Here is a 10,700-nt window from a genome sequence, read left to right as displayed (position 1 = left end):
CACTCTGGCTCTTGCCTAGGCTCCCTTGCCTGACTAGGTGGACCGGGATCACTTTTGGATTCTGTTTTAGGACCCAATCTTTGGAATATTGGGGTGTTTTGTACAACATTTGTTTGCTGGGTTTGGTTGCTTTGTTTGAACTTTTTCTCCTGATGGTAACCCCCTTTCGGTCGGTCATCAGAAGATTTGTTCCTGTTCCCTCCATTCCGAGTCATTCTCATTGCCTGGAGAACATCCGTTTCTTTTATGAACCGGGCTGCCATAGAATAAGCAGCGGCCAGGCTTTGGGGCTCTTTGTTTATCAACTCCACAATATACCTCTCGTTGTGTTCTGGGTCCAGGTTTCTTCGAAATATGCTTAGAGCCTCCCTTTCATCGAGATTCGAAACTTTGTTGATGGCTTCCTGGAACCTCCGCATATAGGCTGAGAGTGCTTCGTTATCATACTGGCGGATTGTCTCCAGGTGGCACATGTGCATTTCATGTGTTTTGTTGGCTCTGAATCTTCTAAGGAAGGCTCCTCTGAATTCTTTCCAGGAGTGGATGCTTCTTGATGGGATTCTGCTGAACCATCTTTGAGCCCCCCCTTTGAGGGTCGAGGCGAAGAATCTGGATTTCGTCAAGTCATTGTAATAGTATATCTGAGCTATCTGTTCGAAGTAGTTGAGGTGCTCTTCCGGATCCCCCAGCCCATCGAAAGAATCGAAGTTGTAGTGTTTGAGATTTTTTAGTCGAGGGATGGCTTCTAGGGAGTGGCTGAAGGGCGTGAGGGTCTCCCCAACTTCCACCCCGGATTCTTTCTCCATTTTTCTCTGGAGCTCGTAAATCATGTCCTTGAGATCTTTTTGACCCTCCTCTTCGTCATCAGAAATGAGTTCGGGGGTAGGGTCCCTCCGAGTTCTTTTGCCTCTTGCTTTAGCTAGGAGCCTCTCCTCCTCCAGTTGCATTCTTTTCTGAATTTTTTGCTCCAGCTTTTCTTCATCTTCCTTTCTTATCTTTTCTCTGATTTCTTCTAACTTTTTCTTTCTGGTTGCTTCTGTCTCCTTCTTGCTAGGCTCCCTTTGATTTTTCTTTGCCTTGGCACCAATTCGGTCGAAGACAGATCTCCTGGATTGCTGAGAGTCCCCGGACTCTTCTTGCTCATCATCTTGTTCAAATTCCATCTGAGCCCGGGCTTGTTCATCTCTGTAGAGCCTGATTGCTTCAGCAAGTTCGTGGCTTGTTAAGTTAGCCATATGCTCCTCTGCAACTGGAACATTGGTGTACTTGTACTGATTGGGCTCTATGACATTTCTGGCATCCCTGACCGGGGTATGCTGCGCCAGTGGTTGCTCCTGGAAGGTCTCCCTGTCGCCTCCAGGTTCTTGAACTTGAGAGGGGTCTTGATCCTGAATATGGGTATTGGCAGAGGGCCTACCAGCTGTACTTTTCCCTGCTCTTGCCATTACCACAATTGTACAAACAACTGACCAAGATTTGAGGCTATAAATGTGGATCTGAGGTTGCTTTTTTGAAGACTACAAGAAATTTCCAGAATAACAGCAAACAAACTTTCTGGGCTTTGCTAACAACAATACCAAACAAGAACAACAGGCTCTAGAACACAAAAGAAAATATGCAAGCTAAAACAGTTCTGGGTTTTAAAATTATCAAGACTATTAAACCCCAGGCTTCAAGACTATCAAGTTTATCAAGCCCCAAACAACCAAAAATTAACAATCAAGAGCGGGCTCACACAAACGTGGCCTAAAGTAACGAGCTCACACAAACGTGGCTAAAATGAAAATTCATATTCAAGAAAGGGTTTGGTTGTTTATGTTCTTACAGGTTTAAAAGTGGGCTCTCTCAAGAGTTTGCTGATGAAGATGAATCCAGGGGCACCGAGACCCAAGGATGGAGCGCCCCTCCTTCTAGCGCCAAATGATAACTCCGGTGAGCGGGCGGCTCCGTCCGACGGCGTTCCTGGACCTTCTGTGCGTGGGTGAGGTGTAGCTGCTGGTTGGGCGCCTGCAAAACAACACCGGAAGGGGGGTTTGGCTCCCACGGCGCCTCCGGTGTGAGAATAAGAACAGGCTTTGGAGAAGATGAAGGTATGTATATTTATGTAATTTAGAGGCTGTTGTGTGTGTGTATATGTGATGGCTGCTGTGTGTTTTTTAATGTATGAGAGTGTGTAAGAGTGAATATTTTCCAACCCCTAAACCCTTCAGCCTTGGGGGTATATATAGCCCCAAGGTTGGGTTTAGGGGTAGTTACCTCTAAATCTGGGTCGTTGGATCTTGGGACCAGAGGACGCCTGGCTTGGGTGGATTACTTACACGTGTCCAGGGGAGGACCACCTCCAGAGTGTCCTAATGGCCTCTGACACGCGCCGTGCTTGTCTGGTGTGTTGGTTGTTGATAGCTGTCATAGTCACGTGCCCACGTACCCTTGCTTGGCGGGTTGTGGGATGTGCATGTGTTTGCTGGGACCCCCCTCATGGTGGCTGGAGTCCTGATCCGGATTCGGGTAGGCATTAGGTCCGGGTTCCGGGTTGGATCCGGATCCGGGTCATGGGATGGGTCTGGGTCTGGTCTCTCCATTTGATTTGTACTGGGAGATGGGGGTCTCGGTACATCGATTGAGCCCGGTATCCCTTAGATCCAGGTTGATCCTTACCCGGGTCTCTTATACCCTATCAGCTATTATATGAACATGATTAGTTGCGAATTGAAATTGAAATTGAGAGAAAACAAACCTTAGAGATGGAAACAACAAGACAAACATAAATAAGACTATACAAATATACCTTGGAGACAAAAAGCCTAAAACCCAAAACTGATTGGGGGCTTAGACAGAAAACCAAAAGACTGAAACTGATTGGTTTTATGCAGGAAGTTATATAATCAATAATTTCTATAAAACACAAAAAATAGCCCAAATTAAAGGAATACTTAGAAATGTGAGAAGCTGGTTTAGAGGATAATTAAGTCTGCCGGTGATCCTACTTTATATATATAGATATATAGAAGATTATTAACCAAATCCAAGCTGACATGATCCAGTCTGCATGTAAGTATTTATCTTAAAGATTCTTTGTTCAGACAGTAATCCCAAAATGTACTCTCTTAATTGGTACATTCAGAAACAGTATACAGTAGACAAGGGGGTAATGTGATGTACTGCATACTGATTAATATTATAAAATAAAATTTGTTTGATTTGGTCCTTTTAGACAAGAATTCAATTGCTTTTGTTAGATAATCTGTTCCATATTTCTATGGTTTTGATTTTTTCAAGCTTCCTTTTAATTCAAGATTCTTAATTTGTGATAAAGTTTGGGGAGAGAATCATATCTTTGTCTTTTGTGCTCCCATTTAAGAGAATCATATCTTAAAAAAGAGGTTTAATTTCTTGACATATCTTTTTTAATGAGACGTATAGTAACTTATGATTATATTCAAGTCATTGTCTTGTTTGGTGGAGGTTTTTGTGGGGTTTATTATTAATATTTAATTTAATATATATAGTGATTTTTAGTTCAAGTTGTTGGTAGTGGTACACAAAAGAGATTGGTATCTTCTTTCTTGGTCATAAAGGTACAGTCTTTGAACACACCTTTCTTGTTCTTTGTTTTCATGAAAGTGATTTTAGTTTCTGTTTATTGTGATCTTTATGTTTGATTTTGCTGCAGTAATTTTTATTTTTGTTCAAACGGGTAATTAAGCCTTGCAGACTACAGTTCAATGTTGAACCTTTACTGATAGTTTGCAGGGCACCTTGAGGTACTGAGGCATAATATTTTGATGTGGGCCAGTTTTGATTATGATAAATTGTATATTTTGTGTATGTGTTTATGTGAATTTTTTTATTGGCCCCATGTCAAGATTTTAAACACACACTTCATGCATAATGCAAGTAAACTGTGTAGGTGTTGAAATAGACTCCTCAACTTCTACTTAAAGTGAAGTTTTTCTTTTCTATAAAAGCATCACCAGCTATGTATGTTCATATTTTTATGAATAGTATAATCTAATTTAGCCTACAAATTACCATAGAGACCACAATTTCAAATTTTAGTAGATCGTATTTGTATTTTAAGCAAAATATTAAATTTCATGTGTTGTTATAGAGCTGGCGGTTTAAGATAGTTTGTAGTAGAACTTGATCCGCCAAATAAATTTATTGGATAGTTTAGTAGGACTGCAATGAAGTTTCACATGTGTTGCCATTTGGACTATTCCTTGCCCTTGGATCAAATATACTCTTTATGGTAGTTGGTATTTCATGACAATACTATTTGGTTGTTAGAAAGTAAAATGTGATACCATTTCATTTTTTCCCCTAAACTGTCTAATACGTTTGTGTATTATCTTTAAAGATCATGTGATTTTGATGCACTGAATTGACATGTAATAAGTGGGCATTTTGGTACAAGTGTCTGGAGCCATAATTGGCCGGCTGTGTATGTAGCCTTTGAAAGCTATGTTTCTCAAATGCAGAAGAACTATCAAATTTTTATCTGCAACTTTTCCCTTGGATAATTACATATATATCTTTGATAAGCATCTGCATTCTTGAATAATTGGGTGAAATTTTTTAGCGTAATCATGCAAGCTTTATTACGACTTTATTAATTGCAAGTTTGCTCTGTTCTCTGTCAATAGCATTAATGTGATCTTGCCCTCACCTTGAAGCAACTATTTTTGGTTCTCTTTTTAATCCACTTTTTTGGTTGTTATAGGCGTAGATTTATTGTTGCAACTGCCCCCACAATGTAAATGTCTATAATAGAAGCTTTCATCATTGTAAATTTTCTCCTGTTGTGGGATAGTTAGAGATATATGTGAAATCTTGTTACATGTTTGTTGTTCTAAAGGCTACTTTCTATTTCAGTTCTTTTATGCTCGGGTTTTAGCTATATAATTGATCATGGTAGAAGAAGGTGAAATTGATGGTTTGGTCGAGCATCAGTCGCCAGAAGAGTTGTTATTAAGTGTTAAAGATCTTGTACCTGTTGCAATTGAAAAAGCAAGGGAAATTAAAGTGTTTCTCACTAGATGGAAAACCATAATATCGAAGCTGGAGTTGGTCCCTTCACATTTATCTGATTTGTCAAGTCATCCATGTTTCTCAAAGAACAAGCTGTGTAATGAACAGTTACAAGCTGTTCAAAAGACACTGAATGAAGTGATTGAGTTAGCAGAAATTTGTGTAAAAGGAATTAACAGAGGAAAACTTCAGATGCAGAGTGATCTTGATGCCTTGTCGGGGAAACTGGATTTGAATTTGAGAGATTGTGGGCTTCTGATTAAAACTGGGGTTCTTGGAGAGGTGGCCATGAATTCTACATCTGAACCTGAGGTCTGTCTAACCGAGATACTTGCCAGGCTTCAGATTGGGCACTTAAAGGCGAAACATAAAGCTCTTGATAGAGTCTTTGAGATTATGCAAGAGGATGAAAAAAACGTTTTGGATGTTCTTAAACGGAGCAATGTTTCTGCTTTAGTGCAATTACTCACTGCATCTTCTCCACGTATTAGGGAAAAGGCCGTTACCTTAATCTGCAATCTTGCTGAATGTGGGAGTTATGATGACTGGCTAGTAGAAGAAGGTGTTCTACCACCTCTTGTAAGGGTTACTGAGTCTGGTAGTGCAGTAGGTAAAGGGAAAGCTACAATTTCTCTTCAAAGATTGTCGTTTTCACTAGACACAGCTCGTTTAATTGTTGTACATGGTGGAGTTCCGCCTTTGATTAAAATCTGTCAGATAGGTGATTCTGTATCACAGGCTGCCGCTTCTTGTACTTTGAAAAACATATCTGCTGTTCCAGAAGCACGGCAATCTTTAGCCGAAAAAGGAATTATTCAAGTTATGATCAATCTCCTTAATTGTGGACTCCTATCGGAAAGTAGAGAATCTGCAGCTGAGTGCTTGCAAAATCTCACCTCAACTAATGATAATCTTCGGAAGTGTGTTATCTCAGAAGGTGGAATACCTAGTTTGTTGGCTTATCTGGATGTTCCCTTGCCTCAAGAACCGGGGGTTGGAGCATTGAGGAATTTAGTTGGTTCAGCTTCTGTTGATATATTGACATCTACAGACCTTCTTCCAAGATTGGTTCACGTGTTAAAGTCAGGATCATTAGGCGCACAAAAAGCTGCTGCTTCAGCCATATGTCGAGTTTGCAGCTCCACAGAAATGAAGAAGATGGTTGGTGAGGCTGGATGCATTTCTCTGCTAGTCAAGATGCTGGAAGCTAAATCAGACAGTTGTAAAGAGTTAGCAGCACAAGCTCTCTCAAGCTTGATTACTCTTCCACAAAACTGCAGAGAACTGAAGCGAGATGGGAATAGTGTGCCAAATTTAGTGCAATTGCTTGACCCAAGTCCACAAAACACTGCTAAGAAGTATGCCATTTCATGCCTCGTCTTGATATCTTCAAGCCAAAAGTGCAAGAAACTGATGATTTCGTATGGTGCCATAGGGTATCTCAAGAAGCTTTGCGAGATGGACATCCCAGGTTCGAAAAAGCTACTTGAACGGTTAGAAAAAGGAAAGTTTAGAAGTTTGTTCAGCAGAAAGTAGGAAATAAGAAGTTATTAGACTACAGAAGCATATATTTATCTAATTTTCAAATCATTGTAAATATGAAATTAGTTTCATACAAAATAAGCAAGCTGGCAAGTCTATTAGACCTGTTCTCATGAGCATCAATAAACATATAATTTATACAGAGCTTTCTGGTAGATCATTTTGATATTTTTCCACCTCGTGTTCCCGTAAAAATGCATATATTAAATAATTTACACCTTTGGCATAGGTTTAAAGCAAAATTTGCATGTTTCTTGGTTAGTTACATAAGTATGCTTGATTGTTATTTCTGCATTTTTCATTCTTCCTCCTGTTTCCAAGATCATCAGAAGTTCAGAACTATAACATCTTTGCATCCTCAGTTAAAAAATTATTCTGGTGCATAATGCATTTTAATCAGGAAAGATTTTCTATGTTATTCATGGTCACGGTTGCCTAACAGTGATTAGGTGTTGCAGGATTGTCATTGTCTACCTGAAGAGATTACAATGGTTAGTGCTGCAGGTTGTCATCGTCTCTCTTGAGCTAACAATATATTAAAGGACTAAAAACCAATGTTAAGGTATGTTTTTCCACTGAAGTTTATACATTTTGCGATGTCATGATGGTCAATCGTCTACGGTCTCACGTATTGGTGAGGTCTTGGATGCCAACACGTAAAACATTGTGCTTAAAATTTTATTGGTGGAGATTTTTTGCATGCAGAGGATGGTCCATTATTATTAACAAACTTTTCATCAATAAAATTTTGACAACTTATTAAACACATTCTTAACACGTGTCTTTGGACACACGCTAAAAAATTCGTTGTTTTAAAACACGGTTGATGGTGAAGCTGTCTTCAAAAAACATGATTCTCAATCTCTGGTTTAGACATAAAAGGCTGAGAAGTTGACCAAAATAATTATTCGTGTACAGGAAGAAAGATGCATCTTTTAGCGTAGCAGTATTTTTATTTTAGGGGTGTATGCCGGATCGAATTGATTTTTAGCTAAAAATCGAATCAAATCGTGAAAAATGATTTTAAAAAATTGTCACCTGCAATTATATATGCGGTTGTGATTAACATCATCATTATGGGTGCAAATTTATGATTAAAAAAAAAAATTAAAATCAAATCATTAATAAATTCAGGTTCGGGTTACTTGATAAGTTAATATTTAGAATTTAAAAATACAAAATATTCGATTAATACATAATACTTATGAGGGGGGGCCGATGTAGTAACTAATATAAATTGCCGGACTTCTTAAAATTTGGGTGTTACTTAAGGGAGAGATGTGCGGCGAATAAAGTTAAGTGAATAATGTGTGAGTAGATAATTGACTAATAAGTCTTAAACCTTAATGGAATAAGTTTGAAGTCATAATAAAAAAGTGTCAGTCTATTAAGCTTACAATTTTGAATAATAAAATATTTAACAAAGTTAATGTCTTACTTATTAGTTTATATTCTATAAAATATATTTTATTATAAATATATTTTTCGGTTGCAATTTTACGATTTTTTAAAATTTAAAAAACCATAACTGAGTGATTATTTATATTTTTATTCGCAAACAACTTGTATTTTACAATTATTCGTAAAATACAATTCGATTATGAGCAGTATAAATGCTTAATACAGTTGAGCAATTCTTTGGTTTTTTACAAGATAATGGTTCGAACTTGATTATACAAGTAAATGTATTTACATAACAAAGAACAAAAAGATGCACAATACAAGACAAATGTTTGAAAAATGGTCAAAAGGAAAATATATATTAAAAAAATTTGAGTTCGATTCTCGGTTCTTCAATAAAATTATTATATATAATAGAAAACTGTTAAATAATAGAATTTTTTATTTTTCATAAATATTTTTTCGAACAAAAAAGGTTAAAAGACAATACTATTCCTAGAGGTTAGACATGGCAAAATGGACCGAAAATCACAAAATCAGACCCGACCAAATCAGAATTTCAGATTTGATTCATCATAAAATCATATTTTTAAAATAATTTTGGTTTGAATTTGAATCACCTTTTTCCTCTAAATATGGAACGAAATGTGTAATAACCACTTTTACATCTACCTAAAGATATAAAGCCTAAAGGATTTTCCAGCATGACATTACCAGACTGCCCTCTGTATTAATTTAAATTCACAAATACATGCCATTTGATCAGTTCAAGCAATCAGGATTTGCTGACACGTGTGATGCAATTTGACATATAATTTCAACTACATACAATACATACATGACATTGGATCAGTTCAAGTAATCAGGATTTGCTGACACGTGTGATGCAACTTGACATATAATTTCAATTACATAAAATATAGAGTACTAAATCATACTACTTCCCCTACTTTCCAATTAAATAATACTACTTCCTAACTATATGATACGGTAGAACAAGCTTCTCCAAGGCTCAGTTTAGGAGATGTTGGCATGTTGCAAATTGAGATGGGTGAAATGTAAGTATTAGTTCATAAGTACTAACTTAAACTATTAAATGAAGGTTGACTGATCCCTTTTACAGTCCCCCTAATTTGAATTTGAAATTGAAGTGATGGTTGTCCTTTCTTATGATCAGATACACCTTATAACTAATAAGAATATATTTTTCTTCCATATTGTTAAAGCTGCAACCGGTATTGGTTGAATGAAAGTTCCAGCCATGGATGAAAAGAAGAAGCATACCGTATGGCAAAGCAAGTATGTTAAGGGTACTAATTTCAGGCATATGTCATGTTTGAATTATGTCTGAATGACTTCTTCTTTGTATTTACATTTATGAATTTCCTGAAAGTTGCACCTTAGTAAATACATATGAATTTGTTCTGTTTTACAGTTGAGATTGAGGATACCGATGAGATGACCATGCTTGAATAATCCAGTTACAATGTCCCGGTGCTAGGTAATTACATTTGTCCATGTCTGTTTTAGTATAAACAACTCACTATTGGAAGTACATGTATTTTCTTTCCTTACAAGGTACTTATGAAGGACTACTCTACACACAGAGCATGAAAGCAGTTAATAAGGGATTGTTGTCTAGAGAGTAACAATATTATACCGGTTTAGCTTACATTTAGTTGTTTCTGTTTTAGGGAACTATGACATATCTATGATGAGAGTCTATTCAAGAGAGACAAATCACAATACATCTTTTCCGGATATGGGTGCCTCACATAATATTACATATATATGATTTGGTCCATAACAAATACCTTCAATTCATAATATGTCTATGTACTTTAACATTTTTATGCTTTATTCATAATCAGGATTTGTTGTTCAGAGTTTACAAACTCTAATATACTGTAAATACTTATTCAGATTTGTTGATTGAGGAAGAATAAAGATTTGTAAACTGTGAGTTTACAAACTCTGATATACTATTAATACTTATGCATCAGGATTTGACACATGTGCAATATTGATGTATCAGGATTTGACGATAAGCAAATATTAAAGTGTCGTCAGGATTTCCATTAATTAGGAATTGCTCAACACTGTAAATACTAATATGTCTATATCAGGAGGTGTATGTCTCAGTATTGTTCTCAACTTCTCAGTAAAGCTTTATTGCCAGTTTAGTAAGACTGTATAATGGGTCAAGTGCCACTATTATTACAGATTCAAAGTTAGGGAATACATTATCTTCCTGTCAAATATGGAAAAATAGTTAATATAAGATAATATATGGCAGGTGCCTTTGGAGATAATAAAACACAACTTCCCACTATGACATTAGGCACAATCCTGGATATAATATCTGCCCAATTTTCACTCCCTCCGTGACTTACTAACAAACAGTAATTTTCATAAGAATGTGCAAATGAAGATAAATATCCTCATGACCAAATACTGATTCAGTATTTGCATATTAGGCAAACGAAGATAAATACCCTAATGAGAAAATACTGATTCATCAGGATTTGCTGACTGATGCACAATCAGGATTTCACACCTGTGAACATACTGATCTTTCGTCAGGATTTGCATGAATAAAAAATCGCTCAAAAAAGCAAATACAGATATGTCTATATCAGGAGGTGTATGCCTCTATATTGTTCTCAAGTTCTCAGTAAAGCTTTCCTGCTTCATCAAATGAGGTATTATTATTGTTTTACTAACAT

The 10,700-nt window shown here is 36.8% G+C and overlaps 1 protein-coding gene across 5 annotated transcripts; it reads left to right on the top strand.

Moving 5' to 3' along the window:
- Positions 1-3,032: 3,032 nt before the first annotated feature.
- On the top strand, positions 3,033-10,022 carry LOC141693344 (uncharacterized). 5 transcript variants are annotated; one of them, XR_012563078.1, is made up of 5 exons: positions 3,989-6,502; positions 7,032-7,135; positions 9,201-9,284; positions 9,410-9,475; positions 9,669-9,999. XR_012563078.1 is itself a non-coding variant. In XM_074498416.1 (2 exons), the coding sequence occupies exon 2, from the start codon at positions 4,912-4,914 to the stop codon at positions 6,565-6,567; it is 1,656 nt and encodes a 551-aa protein (XP_074354517.1). In that variant the 5' UTR covers positions 3,033-3,051; positions 4,876-4,911; the 3' UTR covers positions 6,568-6,715. The 5 variants fall into 5 exon arrangements, 1 of the variants encoding a protein (XP_074354517.1); XR_012563077.1 differs by having other exon boundaries at positions 9,201-9,273; positions 9,669-9,998; XR_012563080.1 differs by lacking the exons at positions 3,989-6,502; positions 7,032-7,135 and adding an exon at positions 7,992-9,032 and having other exon boundaries at positions 9,669-10,022.
- The last annotated feature ends 678 nt before the right edge of the window (positions 10,023-10,700 follow it).

The sequence above is a fragment of the Apium graveolens genome, chromosome 10, assembly GCF_009905375.1.
Source record: "Apium graveolens cultivar Ventura chromosome 10, ASM990537v1, whole genome shotgun sequence".
Lineage (NCBI taxonomy): Eukaryota > Viridiplantae > Streptophyta > Magnoliopsida > Apiales > Apiaceae > Apium > Apium graveolens.
This window is presented reverse-complemented; position numbering and strand designations above follow the sequence as displayed.